This window comes from Poecilia reticulata, linkage group LG10, assembly GCF_000633615.1.
Source record: "Poecilia reticulata strain Guanapo linkage group LG10, Guppy_female_1.0+MT, whole genome shotgun sequence".
In the NCBI taxonomy this organism is placed as follows: domain Eukaryota; kingdom Metazoa; phylum Chordata; class Actinopteri; order Cyprinodontiformes; family Poeciliidae; genus Poecilia; species Poecilia reticulata.
In genome coordinates, this window is record NC_024340.1 from 27695587 (window position 1) to 27715684 (window position 20098).

General features: G+C 37.6%; 4 protein-coding genes across 6 annotated transcripts in view; all 4 read right to left on the reverse strand.

Annotated features, from left to right (window-relative positions):
- Positions 1 to 1369: 1369 nt before the first annotated feature.
- spmap2l (sperm microtubule associated protein 2 like) lies at positions 1370 to 7596 on the reverse strand. 2 transcript variants are annotated; one of them, XM_008421159.2, is made up of 8 exons: positions 7522 to 7596; positions 7418 to 7448; positions 7198 to 7254; positions 6185 to 6319; positions 5108 to 5248; positions 2589 to 2730; positions 2315 to 2449; positions 1370 to 1621 (listed from the first exon to the last, which is right to left on the reverse strand). In XM_008421159.2, exons 1-8 carry the CDS (start codon positions 7538 to 7540, stop codon positions 1472 to 1474), a joined length of 810 nt encoding a protein of 269 aa, XP_008419381.1. In that variant the 5' UTR covers positions 7541 to 7596; the 3' UTR covers positions 1370 to 1471. The 2 variants fall into 2 exon arrangements, with proteins under 2 accessions (XP_008419381.1, XP_008419382.1); XM_008421160.1 differs by lacking the exons at positions 7418 to 7448; positions 7522 to 7596 and having other exon boundaries at positions 6099 to 6319.
- Positions 7597 to 8719: 1123 nt separating this feature from the next.
- Positions 8720 to 13225, reverse strand: arl9 (ADP-ribosylation factor-like 9). Of its 2 annotated transcripts, none has more exons than XM_017306971.1 (4): positions 12662 to 13225; positions 11729 to 11906; positions 10596 to 10771; positions 8720 to 9564 (listed from the first exon to the last, which is right to left on the reverse strand). In XM_017306971.1, exons 1-4 carry the CDS (start codon positions 12881 to 12883, stop codon positions 9388 to 9390), a joined length of 753 nt encoding a protein of 250 aa, XP_017162460.1. In that variant the 5' UTR covers positions 12884 to 13225; the 3' UTR covers positions 8720 to 9387. The 2 variants fall into 2 exon arrangements, with proteins under 2 accessions (XP_017162460.1, XP_008419380.1); XM_008421158.1 differs by having other exon boundaries at positions 12656 to 13220.
- Positions 13226 to 13478: 253 nt separating this feature from the next.
- On the reverse strand, positions 13479 to 14830 carry LOC103471890 (snRNA-activating protein complex subunit 1-like). The gene has a single exon (XM_008421156.2). The coding sequence runs from the start codon at positions 14746 to 14748 to the stop codon at positions 13678 to 13680; it is 1071 nt and encodes a 356-aa protein (XP_008419378.1). The 5' UTR covers positions 14749 to 14830; the 3' UTR covers positions 13479 to 13677.
- A 1113-nt stretch (positions 14831 to 15943) lies between these two features.
- Positions 15944 to 20098, reverse strand: part of srp72 (signal recognition particle 72) — a 10511-nt gene continuing 6356 nt past the window's right edge. Inside the window, exons 11-19 of the mRNA XM_008421155.2 lie at positions 19598 to 19670; positions 19383 to 19447; positions 19180 to 19275; positions 18326 to 18429; positions 18165 to 18242; positions 17469 to 17606; positions 17353 to 17390; positions 17105 to 17264; positions 15944 to 16777 (exon numbers count right to left, since the gene is read on the reverse strand). Coding sequence (XP_008419377.1) covers positions 16597 to 16777; positions 17105 to 17264; positions 17353 to 17390; positions 17469 to 17606; positions 18165 to 18242; positions 18326 to 18429; positions 19180 to 19275; positions 19383 to 19447; positions 19598 to 19670 — 933 coding nt within the window. The 3' untranslated portion in view covers positions 15944 to 16596. The remainder of the gene's footprint in view (positions 16778 to 17104; positions 17265 to 17352; positions 17391 to 17468; positions 17607 to 18164; positions 18243 to 18325; positions 18430 to 19179; positions 19276 to 19382; positions 19448 to 19597; positions 19671 to 20098) is intronic.

A 20098-nucleotide genomic window follows, 5' to 3' on the forward strand; every position in this document is an offset into this window, starting at 1 on the left:
ACTTAAAAATGCAATGAAGAAATGACCAGAAAACATCTCTGGCAGCCCACACACACACAGCTTTAAGGAAAAAAATATCTAAATAACTCAAGAAGCCAAGAGCCTCCAGCTTCCAGCTTCCAGCTTTGTGGTGACTGAAGCTACAACAGCGACCTGCTGGTGCTGATTTCATTTTGTTTGGCCTGGATAGTGAAAATGTTCTGGGTTTGTTGTTGTAATAGTAACATACAAGGTCTATTGAATTACAAGGAAGGATAAAAACAGAGTTCATTCATAAACAACTCTTAAAACTAGATGTGGTGTAAATTGCAACTAATTTCAGTCATATGAGAATAATAGATTGACAAATATAGATGTAGTTTCTTCTGAAGATAATCCCATGCAGCCATTACAGATTAAATCAGTTTTTGTTTTTTTCAAATTGTGCAGCCTCACTTTTACAGCTAAAAAAAAGAACTGAAAAGGAAAAACATAATGTAAAGCAACACAAACTGTTGTGCATTCGATCTAGAAGTAATTCACATACTCTGAGAGAACCACAGCAGCATTGTGCAAAGTCTGAAACACATGGTTTTAATAAAAACTCAGCAGCGGAGGGAAAACCACGTGGATTCAGCCTGCAGAGAGAGACATGTTTTATTTGTGAGGGGTTTGATTTCTCTGCACGAAGCTCAGAAATTTAAAGCGGCAATATTTTTCAATCATGAAATTACAGCAATTCAAAGTTTCATTCCCAGAAACAGATGCATGAGATTTATTGTGTGGGGATCTTTGTGAAACTCTAAGACTGCGATACAGTTTATAGGTGACCTTTTAACTGTACAAACTGTGGTTTCTGAATGGTACGTTAACAATAAAATGCTTGTCTTTTCCAGCAGCCATTGTACACCTCATACACTGGTATTTAATTTCCCTCTGAGATTAATAAAGTAGTTTTGAATTTGAAAACCAGTTGAACAAATGTACTAGAACTCAGCTTGGGTTGCTGGGTAACGCGCTGTAATTTTCTGGGGTTGCTAGGTAACGGCACAGTGCTGGTTGAATGTGACTGAACAGTTGGGAGGTTTTTGAAACGGCTCAGATCCAGTCACCAAAAAATATCAACTTACTGCCAAAAAACTGTTTTTTTTAATTTATTTTAAAGTGCTTGGGTTGTTTCTAGAAGCAGCAGAGATCCAAATGTAAGTATAAAAACATGAAAAATGTGAATTTTGCTTAATAAGTCCCCTTTAATCACAGTTAATTTAGGATTTTAAAAAAGGGACACTACTTTTCCACATTTTTGTATTTAACTATATCCAATACTAGCATGTGTTTGATGATGTGAAACATTTAAGTGTGGCAATAAAACAAGAACAGAAGCTGTCTGTCAACAGGGAAACACTTTCACAGTGCCATTTATTCAGAAATAAAGCCAAAAAGCTGAAGAAACAAACAATTTGGGAACAATTTTAAGAAATAGAGAAATTTCTTAGTATTTCCACAAAGGCTTATTGGTCTTTGCCTCTCTCAGGCTCCACTCTGGCTCTTGTGGAGGAATGTAGTCCTGGTGAAGCTGCTTTGGTGCTGCCAGCGTCTCAACTCGAACACTTGCTGAAGCCTTTTTTGCTGCTCTTGAGACCTGTTTACCATTTAGCATGAGACAAAACAAGAAAAAGAACATTAAAAAGATTAAAAACAATTTACCTGGAATTAGACAGTTGATTAAGCTGAGATAAAACTTCTGTTATAGTTAGCAAATAGCTTTGAGTTTGTTCGAACCAAGGAGGCTTTGGAGCAGGGCCGGCCCTAACCTTTTTGGGGCCCTAAGCAGATTTTCATTTTGGGTCCCCCATACCATTTGTTGGTCCTCTTGGGGGTCCTAAATATCCATCCATCCATCCATTTTCTTTCACCCTTGTCCCTCAGTGGGGTCGGGAGGGTTGCTGGTGCCCATCTCCAGCTAACGTGAGGGGCGGGGTCACCCTGGACAGGTCTCCAGTCTGTCGCAGGGCAACACAGAGACACACAGGACACACAACCATGCACACACACACTCACACCTAGGGGCAATTTGGTGAGGCCAATTAACCTGACAGTCATGTTTTTGGACTGTGGGAGGAAACCGGAGTACCCGGAGAAAACCCACGCATGCACAGGGAGAACATGCAAACTCCATGCAGAAAGACCGGGGCCGGGAATCGAACCCAGAACCTTCGTGCTGCAAGACAACAGCTCTACCAACTGCGCCACTGTGCAGCCCGGGTCCTAAATAGCCACTTAATAATTAAAAATTTTAATGAAACGACATTTTACATGGATTTTGCTTTCTTACAATCCAGATTGGTTCCTCGAAACGCCCCAGCTGGTAGCAGATGTTGCTCTGCTTCAGTTTGGGCAGCGACAACTGGGCGAGTCGCTGAGATATCCGAGCTGTTCTGGACGCTAGAGAGACGATGGAAGCAGCGCTCTGTGGGATAAAAATGGAGAAAGTTCAGTTTTTCTTTATGTAACAGAGCCAAATGATACAAAAGTTTAAGCAGCTTTAGCTTAGCAACTGTTCCAGTAAAGTTTGTCCAGACTGAATGTGAGGTTTTCCAGGGTCGTACCTCCCTGTTGCTGCGGTAATCAGGATGGGTCTGTTTGGGTTGTGAGAGCTGCAGCAATCGAGCGGTGATGATGACGTTTCTCACTCGGGGGTCAACGTGCCAAATGGGACAGTTGTTCTCACACAGAGGTGTGTGAAGGGACCTGTGGGACAACGAAGTGGCACGTTTAATATCTCACCTGGGATCACCTACACTGCAAAAACACAAAACCTTACCAAGTAATTTTGGTTTAGTTTTAAGTTTTAAATTTATAAGTAACTTTTCAGAAAGTTGTGGGAGATTGTTTCAAGTTAAAACTTTCATCAATTTTAAGGAATTATTTACTTCCTGTGTCTTGCTGAAAAGTTACTTGTGTTATTTGAAGTGTACCGAGATATTTTCACTAGAAACTCAACCAACATTACTTGGTACGATTTTATGTTTTTGCAGTGTAAGCTGTTTGTAATCTTCCTCTCAATGGATAATTTGAGCAATTCCAAATTAAAAAACCATAATTTGAAATTAAGTTCAAACAGGAAACACTTAATTTGCTCTTACTGCAGTGATTTTTCTTTTAATTTGAAATGTTGCTTTGGAGCATTGGTCCATCTGGGAACGTTTAATTTGAAAGTACAGGGCCTGTTTACATGTAGCGACAAAAGCTGCATTTAAGAAAGGTTTCTTCTTCTTGAATTCTAGTTTGTAATGATGTTATTTGTTTGCATGGTTACTTTCATTATGGACTTTTAAAAATCTAAAACCTAACTTTATGTTTATGTCTGTCGGATTACATAATTTGAAAATATTAAATCTGAAATGACTCAGTACTTTTTTTTTTTTTTTTTTACCAAATACATTTTACTCTTACTTGAATAAGTTCTCTAATTTCTTCTTCCATTCTCATAAATATGTGCCACCTTCGCACTCCTCTACAGAGTCAGTGAATTTTCTCCTGGCGGTTTACGATGTCCAGTTTGTTTATTCCAATTTAAGCTTTACATGCTTTTTTCCAGTCATGTTTCCCTTTAAGGCTGTAGAATATATTTCTGTTCTCCACAGAGTTATTTTTCCGCTTTATTTATCTCTCCGCTGGGGATAACTAAATTATAACTAAGGGTTTTTATTCCCATCACAGAGCATTTAAAGTTGAGCCTCTGGAGTTTTTGTAACTGAAAATATGAACAGTCTCCAAATCCAGCAACAGCGAGTTCATGATTTATAAAAAGATTTCCGTGGTTCTTCCACGAACATCCCGGGTTTCTGAACTGTGTACAATAAGCTCCATTGTCTCGTCTCCCACAGCCTGACACTGAAATAACAGATGTCCGGACGCTGGTGTCGGACCTGAGCCTTTTCTTGTTTGAACAATATGATATGGTGCTTTTGACTGCGATTAAAATCAAGACTTTGGTTTGGATTGCGGCCGCCATGATATGAAGATAAAACGGGAAACGTCATAAATATGTCCTGCTGTCATTAGTCATCAGAAAACGCAAATTTGACCTTTCACCTTCAGATTACAGTTTATTTTCTTTTAGATCTTTTAGTAAGCAATCAGGGTCCATATTCTTCTGCAATTTTATTGTAAATCTTTAACTGTTTTAATTGGACCCGGGTAAGACTGGCAGCAACACACCAACAACTACTGATAGCAAAACCCAATTAAAATACATCATAGAAAATAAAGGCAGAAGAATAAAGAGCAAACAACCTAAATACATGACTAAAATGAATGAAACAGCATGGAAAAGGAACAATTTTATCAATATAAGGAATTATTGACATATAACAGGTTCCTATATTTTGCAGAAAAGTTACGTGAAAAAAAAGTTTAGTCTTATTTCAGGTGTTTTAAGACATTTAGACTTGTTATACTTGTTATTTTGTGTTTTTACTGTGTGACTGAACTGAAATTATTTCTTTGTAAAGTGCCTCGAAATTACATTTGTTGTAAAATAGATTTTGGAAAACATAAACAAATACATTTCTATATAATTCTTAAGTAAATACATTTACCATACATTGAATAACATTATATCTTTGCATATATTAATCAAATTTATAAAGTTTATTTGATAAATTTAAAATTATTAATCATTACCAATACATTTTCCCGTATAATTCATTATACATGAAAGTGGATATTTATAAAAAATAAAAGTACATATATTTTGGGATTTAGAATATATAGTGCAATATATGGAAAGCAGCAATATATTTTTCTCTATATTTAGATATATTACTTGATTATAAATTTTAAACCATATTTTGTATGTTAAAAAAGTATAGAGAAAATAATATATTAGAATATATTCCATTATATTTCCAGTAACTCATTGGTAAATATATTCTCTTTAAGGGCAATCCATACTAATATACAACTAAAACATATATTTTATTAAAGTCTATGTGTTATATTTTAATAAAGATATAAAATAAATTTAATTTAAAGCTCCTCAGATCCCATCATGTAAACCAGATCAGTGACATTCACATGACCTTGAAGTGTAGAAACATTCCTCCATGTTTGTGGTTTTTACCCCGGCTCCTGAGGGCCGCGGCTCCTCGTTCTGGGCGCTGACAATCGCAGAGTGTTTTCGTACTGAGACGTCTTGGAGGAAGGATGCCTGGTCTTCCTGAAGACGTTCGCCTCTTCCTCCTCGTCTTCCTCCTCTCGTTTCCTGCAGGAAAATGGAGGCCATTATATGTTGTACATCTCAGACAAAAGAGCGAGAAGGAAGAAGGTGGAGGCAGACAGAACAATGGTGGAATGTAACTCCTGGTGTAATGTTGGATGTGTGAGTGGAAAACCACCTGAAGGCAGGAAATATTTACATTTTCATAAACAGCAAGGACTATATCCTGACACATGATGTGAAAATTCTCATTAACTCAAATAAGAACTGATTTTAATCAAAAAGACTTTATAAAAGTGTGATTTAAGCAATTGTTACGTATGTTTTTATGCCATATCTGCATAGAATAGGTACAACTCTGCAAAAACAAATTATACCAAGTAATTTTGTTCTAGTTTGTAGTGTAAAAATCACTTAAAATAAGAAAAATAACTTAGAAGTAAACTTTCAACGAGAAACATGAGCTTGTTTTTAGCCAATATTTTGTTAATATTAATGAAAGTAATTATTTCTCTTATAACATGGGGAAAATGTGGATGTATCTCCGACCTTTAGCAAGCAGAGCTTTATAAATAAGTCTCTACAGAAAAAAATCCCTCTAAATGTTTTCATCTCCACGCTTGAAGCCAAACCAGCTGATGACTCCTATTATCTTCTGCTCCAGTGTAATTATCATTATCAGGGGTCCTTCCTGTGTGGGCCTGATTAAATTACCCTGAATATCACTGAGGCAGAGAAACAACAAACTCCCTACAATCCTCCCTTATCACCGTCCGGTGGAGCCTGACAGCTCTCCGGGGAGATCGCCTCCAACCTGGCGTCGGTCCTGAACATCACTTTGCAGCCTCTTACATGCACTTTGTGAAAAACTCCCCACACAAACATGTTGATTTACCGCGACACTGAAAGCCTGTCAGCAAAACACAAGCAGTTCTTCCTTTCTATGGTTTTCCAGACGGTCATCAATAACGCCTTGCTTGCCTCCAGGGGTCCTCCCTTGCTGAGAAGTCTCTTTTGTGTTGGGCCAGGTATTGGATTCTTGCAGTCGGAGTAGCTTTGAGTGCGGCGGTGGAGATGGGCCATATCAGCTCCTGGTTGCCCCAGCTCACCTTATCACTGATCAATAAATGGAAAAAGTGTCCAGAACAGCTATAAAGTTTTAAAAATTCACTAAAGGGGGAAGAAATTTGACATTTGAAATCTAAAACTACGTTTACACTGCAAAAACACAAAATCTTACAAAGTAATTTTGGTCTAGTTTCTAATGCAAATATCTTAGGTTGTGCAGCAGGCTACATTTCTGCTTTTCAAAGATGCGTAGTTGTAAGATGTGTACCTGTTTGCAGCCATTTTCACATGTGAATGTAAATGTTCAGGTTTGTGCTCATCAGCTGATTATCTGGATTTAAAGCAACAGAGGCCCTAAAACAGCTCATTAAGAAAGGAGCTCTGAATAAACACAACTGAGACAACTAAAATCTCACTTTCCAAGAATAATTTTGTGCAAAAAACTGTAATAAACTGATTTGTATACGGCCATAAACCTATCTGATAGGTCACCTTTAAAATGAATGAAAAAGTATTAGTTCCACTGGCAGATTATGTCGTAAAATAATCTGCCAGTAGGATGAGTACTTGAGTTACCGACTTAAAACAAACATATATGTTGATGAAGTTAGTTTTGTTTTATTTCAAGTTTACTCTTGAATGTAAACCAAAAATACTTGAGATTTTGAGTTTTTGCAATGAAACACAGCTATGAAGTTCAAATAAACACAACAGGAGGAAGAAATTTCACATTTTAAATCTAAAAGAATAGTTAAACAGCTTGTATCAATAACCAGACTAAGTTTAGCTTTAGTTTGGATGCAGTTTCAGGTTGGATCAGTGACCGAATGTCTCCAAGCTGAACATTTTTAAGCTCTTAACCAGATCTGCAGAGGTCACTGTGGGGCCTTCTGCGGTTTCAGGAAAGAAAAGCTCGAGCTGCTCACCAAGGAGTCGTCTCCCAGACTGTTTTTGAGGTTTTATGCTGCGCCAGCTCCACGATTCTGCCAAATCACACACAATCCACAAGACATGCATCCATGTTAAATATGAGGGGAATTTAAGGGAATCTGGGATCAGGTTCAACATGCAATCACCACCACAACTACAGCCGATATTATAACTCATAACAAACTGATAGATACATGAACGATAAAACAGCAGCACCTCTTTGAGGGACCAAATCTCGGCAGGACACCTGCAGGTTTAAATGCATCAGAATTACCAAACCGAACTGATTTGAAGATGCAACGAGGAATCCATGAACTTACCTTGTTTTCCAGACACCATCTTCACCGACCCCGCTGGACGTGCCACAATAACCTGCTGCTGTTGCTATGGAGCCATGAGTCCCTAGCAACCAGCTGATGAGTCCTTGAAACTGGAGTCTGCTTTGTTACCGTCTCAGGATGTTGAAAGTGATACAAATGGGTCAGCGAGCAAAGAAGGATGATCTTCTGTTACCGATTCAAGACTTCATGTTAACATGACTGAACATCTGGACCTAAAGTTTGTGCATCCATACCAAGATGCCAAATAAATACTTTCATCACCTTTTCTGATAACTTTGAATAAATACAAAATGTAGTTTTTAACTGATTTAATTACTCAAAGAAACAAAGCTAGCCAAACCAACCTGGTTGCAATGGGGGGAAAAAAAAGAAACATTAATTTACTAGAAAACTGCACCATCCACATCTGATTTCACCAGAAGTGCAGAATTAAAAAATCTCTTAAGCATGAAGTCGGGTAAAAGATCCAAATAAATGAAAAAAACAGATGAGAACGTCTTTAGCATCTGTCAGTCTACAAAATTATCCCGAAGGAACACCTTGATGATCCTGAAGACTTTTGGGAAAACATTCCCCTGATTGACCAGATAAAAGTGAAACTTTATAAAAATTGTGCAACTTGTTAAATCATTTCAGAAACTGATTATTAGAGCAATATCAAACACGCGTTATGTTCTATTGAAGGTGTTATTAGATTACAACATTGTCAGTTTTTAAAACAATGGAAAAAGTTCAAGATGTGAAGCTATTTCAGTACAAAAGACTCTTGTTTCATCTTTTCTTGCTGGAAATTTCCATTTTATGTAATGAACAATAAAATGTGTTATCTTGGGTGAAACTTTTGACCATGAATCCAAAATGTTTGCTTCTTTTTGTAAGCTGAAAATAAAAATGTGTTCCCAAATTATCACAAAATGAAGACTCAATATTACCTTGATGAAACGTCAGGATGCCATAGTAATATCTGAAGGTAACAAAGGATGTGCACACTTAGTTTTCCCCCCTGAAAGGTCAAAGTTTGTCATTTTCTTAAAGATTTTTTTCACACTGAATGTAGAAGTAGTCAAGAATTATTCTGCTTCATTTTCCATTATATTGTGGGGAAATTTTGGAATAAAAAAAAAATAAATCAGAAAGTTTTGTAAAATATGCATTTTAAGCATGAAAAAGAAGAGAATTGAACAAATATATGTCTTTTTATTCAAACTTTTAATGTAGCTCAGCTTTATGAAACATTTGTAAATCGAGTGAACTAAACAGATTTCCAGATTTAATAAAAAAAGGAAAAAAAAAACAGAAAATGAAATGGGTAAAATAAAAACATCCACCTGCTTAACGGCTTAAAAAAAGAAATCCCCGTCTACTTACGGTCAAAATAAACATTTAAAACGGAAAACAGCTTTCACACAGTAAAATAACGGTGGTGCGTAGTGTTTCTGCTGCAGGTTTCTAATTTGAAACCAACTTAAAAGTTTAAATATAAATGAATCGGCTCCTTGGCGGCTCCAAGTGGCTGAAAAATGTAAATGCTCTAAACCTGATCAATAACCAAATATAATTTTGTTGCTCACATGAATAAAACAAAAAGTTCAGACTTACAATTTCCCTCTAAGAGACTTTAATGGGTTTATTTTTCTGTCTGTTATTTATTATTTTCTTAAAGCACATTAATTAAGAAAAATAAATGTTTTAAAGCTTTAAAACACCTAATGCATGTAACAAAGTCACCCTGAACTTAAAACCTTTGATGCCCTCCAATTTCTTTAAATAAGAATGCAAATGAAAAAAGTAAAGGATTTGTTGCATTGGATCAGCAACACTGCATAATTTCTAAACCTCCATGATTTATCTGTCTCCAGAAACCATCTGGAAGATCAGGTCCCGAGCATCCTGGACCCCTGAGCTGAGCTCCGAGTCGCCCTTCCTCACATATGTACCGATGAGGAACAGCTGGCGGTCCCCGGCTTCAGACAGCGACAGAGAGTCATGGAGGTCAGTGATGCTACAGGATGTGGGAAGATCCTGGAATCAGAAGATAAACATGACGACACACCTGGCTCAAAATGAATAAAGCAACTCTTTTGACTTCATTAGCAGTAAAACTCAGTTAGCTTTTAATTTTTATTAAAAAAAGACATATTAGCGCAAAGTTTCCGCATGTTTGTACTTCCATTTGTGTTTCTACAGCGTCTAAAAACAGCCCAACCACTGAAAAAAAACAAAAACACCCATCTGTTTTTTGACAATAAGTTTAAAACAACTTGTTTCAGAAAACTTCAGGCTGTAACAAATCATCAGGCACTGCCCGTTACCTAGCAACCCCAGCTAAGTCCAGCCCATTACCTAGCAACTCAAGCTGAGCTCCAGCAGGTTTGTTCATCTGGCTGTATGCGTATGAGCTGTGCAATGGCTGCTGAAAGAGCCAACAGTTTTGTTGCCAACTTACGATCCAGAAACCACTTGTAGCATTCTTATTGGTTGTACAGGAGGCTCTACTTCTGCTTTTCAAAGACGTACGGTTGTATAATTATGCAACTGTTTGCAGCCATTTTCACATGCAAGTATTAGCGGGCGTGCCCAAAAGCAGCTTATTTGGATTTAAAGTGACAAGAGGCCCTAAAACTATAACATCACATTAGGGCAATTGTAAATTTCCGTCAAAAATTGTATAAATTGAGATTAATATGAGAAATCTTTTTGAAAATACTTGGAAATTTTCTGAGCTCGTTCAAGTCAAAATTTTTTCTTTTCTTGCAAATGCTCGACTATTAGAACTCAGAAATTTCCAAGTTTATCTCTAGAAAAATTCTGAGATTAATCTCAAATTTTCTGTTTCTTGGCAGAAATGTACTCCCTTTATCCGTCTATAATAGCCCTGATGTGCAGACGTACTAAAACAGGAGTTCAAAATAGGCAGAACTGACGTAACTCAAATCTGATCATTTTGTGCAAAAAATGCAATGAACATGTTTTGTATCGCCCACAGATCTGTTCAACCAAGTACAGTAGGTCACCTTTAAAATGTGTCATCCAGGGTTGCTTTTTCTTCTCACCTGTTTGTTGGCCAGCACCATTAAGGGCAGGTGGGGGTGAAGGACCAGCAGCTCGTGTAAATGTTTCTTGGTGACTGGGAAAAGCTCTGGGTTGGCGGAGTCGACCACAAACACCAGCAGCAGAGCTTTGGGCGTGTACTTCTGCCAGTACGGCCGCAGATTCTCCCCACCGCCGACTGAAACGGACACAAACCGAGCTTAGTTCAAATGTTTCAACATCTAAATGTCTTGAATTATTTACATTTAAAGTAAAATAAAAGAGACTCAAAATATAAAAGTACAGAGTCACCTACTTGGCACTGGAATGAAAATATATAATTTAATGCAAAAATGAGACTATAACTCGTTAAAATGAAGCAATTAATGATGACAGAGAAATTATTGTTTTATTTTGACCAATTTCACTTTAAAACAAACCTACATTTTTAGATAATGATCTTTGGTTTACAGTGTTTCACTGATCATGTGCGAGATAAAGTGCTGCAAAATGTATTTTCCCCTCTTACTGGTTTCTTCGTTTTAAACACAAAATGCAGTTTTTTCATTCAGGTGCAAGAAAAGGCTATGTGCTGAAAGATAATACACAGTAATAGCAGTAATTAAGCAAATACTGTACATAATAGATAAACATTTCAATCCAAAAAATAATCAAGACAACAAATGTTACACTGCAAAACCACAAACTCTTGCCAAGTGATTTTGTTCCATTTCAAACATTTTAGTACACTTGAAAAAAAGACAAAACTAACTTACAAGTAACATTACAGAAAGAAATGCGAGAAGTAGTGCTAGTTACAGTGACAGATTATTTCACCGTTTTCCCCACATAATAAATGAAATGATCCACTACTGGTACTTTTCATCAATACTAAATTATTGAGCTCATATTTCTTGCTGAAAAGTTACTTTACAAGTTGATCTCAACAAGATATTTGCACTAGAAGCTAGACCGATGCTTAGTGTTGATCAAGCAAACACTAAAATAATGCTATGTTGTTTTAGGCAATAATATGTTAGGCAATAACTTCAGCCATAAACTCTACAGAACCAAGAGAAGAAAAATGAATCGGTGAATACGACTCGGGGCATTTTAAATCTCTGCGTCAAGGAAAAGCCGACAAGTTCAGACTCACTTTCTAGAAACTCAACGTTCATGTCATCTTTGCTGATGGAGATGGCGTTAAGGCCCTGCGTCGGCTCCACGTCCTGCTCCAGACTGCCGCTGGAAAAACAGTGCAGCAGGCTCGTTTTCCCGGCTCCGTCCAGACCCAGAATCAGAACCTGGGTTCCCTCTGACTCCACAGGGTGGGCCTGGAACACAAAACACAGCTGTAGGAAAACATAAAGGAACGCAAAAGATGAGTTTAAGCATGACTGAGTCCTGTATTATTGATGAAATTAAATCTGCACAAGTGGGGAGAGAAAATGAGCTGAAAGATTGAGGATGTGTGGTAGAACAATTTAAAACAGATGTTTAAGACTTTAAGACTTTCAACAATTGTTAATTATAGAGTTATGGGTCTTGTAATTTGAGTCAGGAATCAGAATAATAATTTTTATTCTTATTTGTCACATTTTGGTAGATATTGTCTAACAAAATCTGTCATCTTTTTTTCTTTTCATGCTTTATTATTTTTATTTCCGTCCTTTTGACATTTTTAAATAAACTCTTATTTGAAAAAAAACTTTTAAACAGTTTCAGAAAATGTATAATAAAGTAAATCAAAATAGCAAGCATGCTCCAAGTAATAATACAAAATGAACAAAAGCTACAAAAACCAATTACTCCAACAGGCCGTCACCGTGACCCGCGAAATATTACATTTTAATAGATATGCATTTAGTAACTAGTTAACAAACCATGGATAATTAATGAAATACATTTCCCAGAATACAACTCACAATAACTTCCAGAGAACGTGCTCTAACATGTTGTTACAATATGGAGGTTTGAAATTAAAAACTAAAACTGAAGGTAGTTTTAACAAGCAAAAATTTTCCTGAAGTTATCTAGAGTGAATATTTCCAACTCCTTAACCTTTTCAGTTAGAAAAACTCACTTTTACCGCTGCTGTTGTTGCAGCCTTAGCGGAAACAACGGTTTCTTCTACCGGAGCTTTCTTCTTCTTTTCCACCTCCACTTTCACCTTCTCCACGCCATCCTGTCCCGGCCGAGAGTCGAGCTTATTCTGCTTGCGGGACGAACCGTAACTCCAGACAAGATAAGCGACTCCGCCTGCAAGAACGGCGGAGGCGCCGAGGACTCCGGCATTCCTCACACCGAGCATGGTGCTCAAATGTCGGCTTAACTGCTGCGTAGTGGGCGCCGGCTAGAGCGTGAAGAAGACATTATCTAAATTATAACAAAAAAAAAAAAACGGAGTTTGTCTACGCTACTCCATGCGACAGTTTTCTCTTCAACAAGTGGATTAAGTCACAGGAAGCTCCGGATGAACTTCTCCATGCCTTATATCCGGGTGAAGCAGCTTCTATTGATGCAGTTTTAAGAAGTGACCACCAGGTGGAGCAAATCTGTTGAGAGATGATAAAGCGAGATTTGACCAGTGGAGGTCGCTGCTGTTCCTGATTTGAGATACAATTATGTTCAAACAGTGCAGGAGCTTCTTATAAATCCTTCAATACATTTTTGGCGTTTAAAAAAAAGAGCATTAATATTAGCATAAATTCAATATTGTGACATATTGAAGAATTTGCTGTGTTCAAATGTTTTGAAATTCCAGATAAGCTTCATAATGCTGCAACTCAGAATTTTTGAGCTTAACATCTAGTTCTTAAATGTTTAAAGTTGACTTACAATTATTTTCCATATTGGTCCATTTTTCTTGCAGTTTAAACACTCAACTGAAGAGTAAACAGCTTTTATCAGATTTTTTTGTAACTTTATTCAGCTTGTTTTATTTGCTTATAACAAACAAAAAGCCTTTAACTTGTCACGCAACGTTTCATCAACAATTTTTAATGGCCTTTAACAAAAAATAAATAAAACATTTAAGTGCTACAAACTTCTTAAAGTATTTCTTTGAAAACTAACAGATCCAGCTAACTTTTTAAGAGTTCAGGGTTATCCCGCCTCCTTCATCACTTTGTACTCTGTGTATGCTGCAGCCTGGCTCATCTTCCTCAGAGGAACCCCATGCCGCTGCTCAGGGGTGCTCAGCAGCCAGATCTTGGTGTTGCTCTTCTCATCCGTCCTCCCCAGGTTATTCCAGGTCCGGGCCCGCAGAGAGGTATGCGTCTTCCTTCTTGGAGGTTTCTGGACCTGCTCCCCATCTGAGCTGGAAGAGTCTGCCTTCACCTCTCTGTGTCTCCGGGATGTGGATGTCGTGTGGACATTGCTATAGCTCTTCTGCTTGATAGAGGAGAGAAGTCTGGCTCTGCTGCTGCAGTCTTCCTCCGGATCTTTATCCACTTCACCTCCAACATTTTTCTCTTTGGGTAAAGCCCTCTGCTGCTGCCATGAGAAGAACTCATTCATACACTGTTTTAGGCGGGAAGTGAAGTCCGGATGAGTAATATTGACATCAACACGGACTTGCGCGGCCTCCTTCAGCTTCTCATAGTGGCTCTGGATGTCGGCCATTTCTTCCAAGATAAATGCCGACTGGAGCTCCTGCAGTACCAACGCCTTGCTTAGGAACTCCTTGCATTGAACTTCCGGTTTTGTTTTCTGCTTCTGGAAGGTCAGAAAATGCGGCATGGCCGTGTAGTGGAAAGCTTTGGTCGCAGCAAGCTTGTGATAGATGTAGAGAACATCATGATGCTCTGCCGCCTCAGACTCCGTGAGGAACCTCTGAACATGGCTCCAATCCTGCAGAGCTAGCCTGATCCGGACGGGTGTGGAGGTCGGCTGCGTGTGGTAGAAGGCGAACATCAGATACAAACCTCCCACCCGGATCTGGTAGCTGTGCGGAGGCAAGAAGTATTTTACAGCTGTGGCCAGAGCGACCCGGCAGAACCTCTTCATTTCAGAGTTGTTGGTGGTACCGAGGAAGACGTCAGAAAACTTCATTTCCCTCCAGATGGCCGAGAAGACGCCATACCTGACCGAGTCCGTGCTCTGGAAGCGGGACAGCAGCTCCTCCACGTCCTCAGTCAGCGGTTCGTAGAAGAAATCCGTGTAGAAAGATGGCATAGTGTCCAGAGAAACTCCACGGAAAAAGTCAAACCAGTTACCTGCTGTCCAACTAATGAGACAGGTGTTTCTTATTAGTGACTAACAACACCGCCCTCTAGTGGCTTAAGAACTATTTTGCAACCTTTTACTTCCGTTTCATACCCACTAATGATGTGTTCCAGTTGTAGTCGGAACTGGGAAATTTCAACTTCAAAGTTGGAAAAATCAACGCCGTTCTAAGTCATATTTTCCACTGGAAAACTGGGAGCAATTCATGTAACCCACAGTAAGGTGGACTTCCCGTTTCAATATGGCCGCTCCTCGCATAAACGGTTCGAAGATGAAGTTTATTTCACAAGACGTCTGTCTGCTACTTTAAACTGACTGAACAAGTTAAAAGTGGTGTTTGCTTATGGAAAGTAAAACTTAAAATTATGTACTGCACAAAATGCTTATAGGCATCGCCATGTTGAAATTCGGACATCTTAACACGACGTCACCTCGATCTGACGTCAAGTTCAGCTCCCAGTTGCAGTTATCTGATGGAAATTGAAGCATCAGATCTCGTTTATAGCTAAATATTTGTATTAATTAGTAAGATAGCAATTACAGGGCTCGAATCTTATTTTTAAATTAAATGAATATGTGCGCCCTTTGGGAGAGTCAAAAACACAACTATAAAAATATTTTATCTGATAAGAGTTCCTTAAGGTAGATAATGTTTATTGGAGTGACCTAAATTCCTAACAGAAAAATATAACACAGAAAATTACTTTAAATCACTGATTTAAAGTAATATGTTGGGCAATATGTTGTGGCCCAAAAAGAAATTGGGCCACAACATATTGCAGTTTTTATTGCATTTAAATGAATAACTGGAACCCAGGATCAGATATTTGGATTTGGAACAAAGCCACTATGCAACTATAAAAATTGTTGTTTTTTTTAAAAGTACAAATCATACACACATATCCTAAAAGTTTAAGCGAATCTACTATTGAGAAGCGAAAGTTTTTTTAAATCAATTTTATGTAATATGTACATTCCGAGACACCAGTTTGGGGTTTCCATTCTCCGTAAGCTATTGTCATAAATGTATTTCACTATGTAAAGTGAATTATTTACTTTTTTTAATGGTTTTTTAAAATATGTAGTTGTATATAAATGTATTTCTAGAGGAAAACAAAAATGTTTAAAACAAAAGCAAACAGACTCATCGTTCAGAGATTTATTAAGACTTAACAAAATGGACCTGTTGGGCCAAAATAGTTGTATTTTAGCATGCAAGTGAATCATAAGTTATTATCCACTGCAACACTTAAAAAAAAAAAAACATGCTTCCCTGCAGCAGACTGAAATTGAAGAGATATATGAAGAAACAGCTTGTGTGGAAATAAATCTGTTTCTTTGAGCTTCCAGACAGCGCAGGTCATAAAATGGCTCTTAGTTTAAAAAGAAAAAATAAACAGCAAACACAATGTCAAGGTTATCAAAGTGACAGGTAAGGTCCATTCTGACTTTTTCTGAAGCTGTTAAATACAGTTCATCTTTCTTACAGGGTTAGAAAAATACCATTCATTGCACAGTCGATGCAAATATACAGTTCAGCTGTTTGTAGTTTTCTTGTTCTGAGCTAAACAAAAGCATAAACACTGTTTCCAAACAATAAAAAGCGTTTTTATTGAGTGTCCTTTAATTACTCACTGTAATTTCATCATCTATCATCAAAATAAGATACAGCTGCAGGAGAGCAAAGAGCAAGTTTTGGTTGCACATCTGGATAAATTACCAGAAAAGAGAGGGGGAAAAAACGAAATAACTTGAAATGAAAACCTCCAGACGTCTCTCTGTTGTTCATAAACATCACTACCAGCCTCCTTTGCCACCCTTCTTCTTCTTCTGTGGTGCCTTTTTGCGTGTGGCTCCAGATGAAGGTTTCTGCTGTCGCGGCGGGACCACGCCGCTGCCGCTGGGGGCTGTGGACGAGCCGGTCGCCGACCCGGGTCTGGGAGACGTCGGGGGGCTGGTGGCGGTTTTACTGGCGTCACTGGAAAAAAAGAAGAACCGCACTGTGGTCAGACAGAGGTCACAGACAGAGACTGAAAGGTTTGACCTCCAGGCGGCATTCTGACAACAGGATTAGTGGCTTTGCACTGTAATCTAAGGTTCAGCACCTCAGATTAGTTCTGTTTTAGGTAACCTTTTTAATAAAAAGGACCAAAAGCCTTCAAATGTTCCAAAACAAAGCAAATCAAAAAGACACTGAAAATGCGGACAGGAGGGGTGGAAGTAAAATATTTTCCCATTTTTTTGTTGATACAATTTTCTGTTTTGATGATGTTTTATAAAACGGTACGCGGGTTCATTCACTCACAGCTCGGCTGAAGCTGCTGATGTCGCTCCCTGTGTGCCTTTTCCTATCGCCTCCTTCTTCTTCCCCTTCTTCTTGCCTCTGTAGTAGGAGCGCTCTCTCATCGGAAGCCACCTCTCCGGGTCCGGCGTCGCTTTGGGATCGTAATTTTTAGGAAGTTTGCCTAAAAAAAAAAAAAGAAAAACAAAGAAAAAATGACGTGGGATCGGTTCTGTCTTCAAGAGACGTAGGAAACATGAACAGCGGCTTACCTTTCTTCTTTTTCTTCTTCTTTTTGACCTCGCCTTGGCTGAAAGAAAAATAAATGATCAGTATTTACTGATTATTACAAATCAAGCATTACTCTTTGGTGTAAAAATTTTTTTACCCAATTTCCTTGGGAAGGTTTTCTCCGACCACTTTGCCGGCTTTTTTCCTGACATAAGTGGCGCCGTGAGAATTCTCCAGTTCGTCTACGTCCACGTTGAAGGACATGGTGTCTGCAGACGGCAGGTGCTTGCTCAGCCTGGAGACAAACGTTAAGGACGCTCAACAAATCTGTGCCAAAAACCTTCACCTTGTTTGACCTGCAACCAAAAAAATTCAAGCACTTTTCAAGCGTTTTCCAGGTACATTTTCAACTGTTCGCTTCAGATGTGGAATTTAACTGTTAAATCACAGTTAACATTGTGATTCATTCAGTTATTTTATTTTTAATAACAGTAAAAAAAAGAAATAACTGATATTTTTTAAGTGTTAAAAAATATCTGGTTTTAACCGTCATCATTTCCAAATTTTGGCTTTTAATTACAAAACTGTGTAGTTTAAATATCAAGCACTTTCAAGGACTTTATCCAGAAATCAAGCACTTTCCAAAACTTGAAAACGCCGAGTTGAATTTCAAGGATTTCAAGCACCAGTACAAATCTTGTTCTATAATCATCATTCCAATCATTCTACTCTACAGCTAAAATTAATTCTTGTCAGAAAAAACTGTAAATTATTATCTTAAGCAACAAAAACCAAAGAATGCTTGAATTTACAACATCAAGGAAACATGAGTGAAATAACTTTGAAAGGATTCGACTTGGCTTTATCCGTGTCCACCAGAGAATAAGCAGAGATCAGTTGTGCCAGCGTGTGAACGTCGTTTGTGTTTTGTCTGTGTTGAAAAGAAGAAAATGTACGTTTTTAAAGAAAATGTACATCTGGAACAAAATCTGGAAGCGTTTCTGCAGGACTCACTTCCACAGTTGCTCCAGGTCACTGATGGCTTCTTTTTTACGTCCGTGCTTAAGTTTGAAGTTTGCAGCTTCTCGCACCAGAGCCAGATGTGCAGCAGATCCGGGCTGAGAAGAAGCAGAAGAAGAAGAAGCAGAAGAAAAAGCAGAAGCAGAAGTAGCAGAAGCAGAAGAAGCAGAAGAAGAAGAAAGTCTGTTGAGATTTTTATAAATCTCAAACTCTCAAACATGATCCTGAGATCAAATATCTACAGCCTCCTTCATCGTTACTGGCTCTGAATCAGAATTTATTTTATTACTTTGGGTACGAAGGAAAGCACCCTGAAATTTAAAAAACCTCACTAAGGCAAATAATTGAATAATAAATAAGTGTATCTCAATAAATAAGAAAAATATAGTGGAAACTCAAATAACTGGCATGTTAAGAAAAAAAAATAGTAAAGATGTGGAAAAGTCTTAAACAATTAAATCTTATGTCACATAAATATAAAATTTCACTGAAACCTGGAGAAAAATTCAACTTTTATTTTTTTTTACACTGAATAAAATCCAATTTTACAGAATTATTTTTTTTTTTTACAAATAGCACAAATCAACAGTATATTGATTAAGAAATAAAGTACTAGTTCCACTGGCAGATTTTTTTCCACATATAACATGAGGGATATGTCAATCAATATTAAGAAATTATTAATTACTTAACAAGCTCCTATATGTTGCTGACATTTTAGTTTTGTCCTATTTCAAGTGTAGTAAAATAGTTGTATTAGAAACTAGACAAAAATACTTAGTAAGGTTGTGTTTTTGCTGTTGTTTCCAAGGCAACATTAAGGAAACAAAGCTGAAAAACCTACTAACCTGTTCAGCTTGATAATACTCTATAGCTTGCTTGAAAACGTCGATGGCGCCATCGATATCCTCTTCATGGGAGTACATGGTTACCAGAGCTGAAACCTACAATAATAAACACACTTCAAGTAAAATACTAAACTACCAGATCACTTTGGTTTTACAGAAACCTTTTATAATCTAGCAGTCCCAAAAAGAGTAAATATTCTCACCATTCCTGCTTTGTGCTTGAACTCTTCAATGGATCTGAGGACGTCACAGGCTTTTGTAACGTGACCTGAACAGCAGAAGCATCAAAGACGGGTTTTATTTTTGGGGTTTATCGACTCGCTATGAGTTAAACACATTAAAGCTGAATGACTCCCACATCTATCTTTAAAACATAAGCGTAAAATAAAAGGAAATTTTGTCTGGAGTGGGTCAGTACCTTGTACTAAAAACAGTTGTGCCATTGTTAGTTTAATGCCAGATGCACTTTCTGGGTTTTGCTCTGAGAATTGCTGCAAAACAAAAACAAACAAAAAAGGTTTAAATCATTGATCCTCAGACACAAGCAGATATTTCCAAGAATAGCAGAAAAATAATAACAGTCATCTTAATGTTTCCAAGTGAGATTATGACATGTTCTAGTTGTAAAATGTTCCCACATCTGGCAAAAATAAATAAGATGTACACTCATTATTAATGAAGGCAAAAGAAATAGTTTTAGGAATTGTCTATTTTGTAGTTGTTTGGTTTTAGTGAGATCTGAATAATGAATTAATTATTATGATCTGTATAATAATTAATTAGTTGACAATTATTTCAATAACTGATTCATCACTATTAATCATTTCAGGCCTACTATTGATCTGAACAGAAGACAGCATGTCACGTTGCAGCATTTAATCCAATTTGATGTGAATCAGGATGTGAATTTGATGTGAAT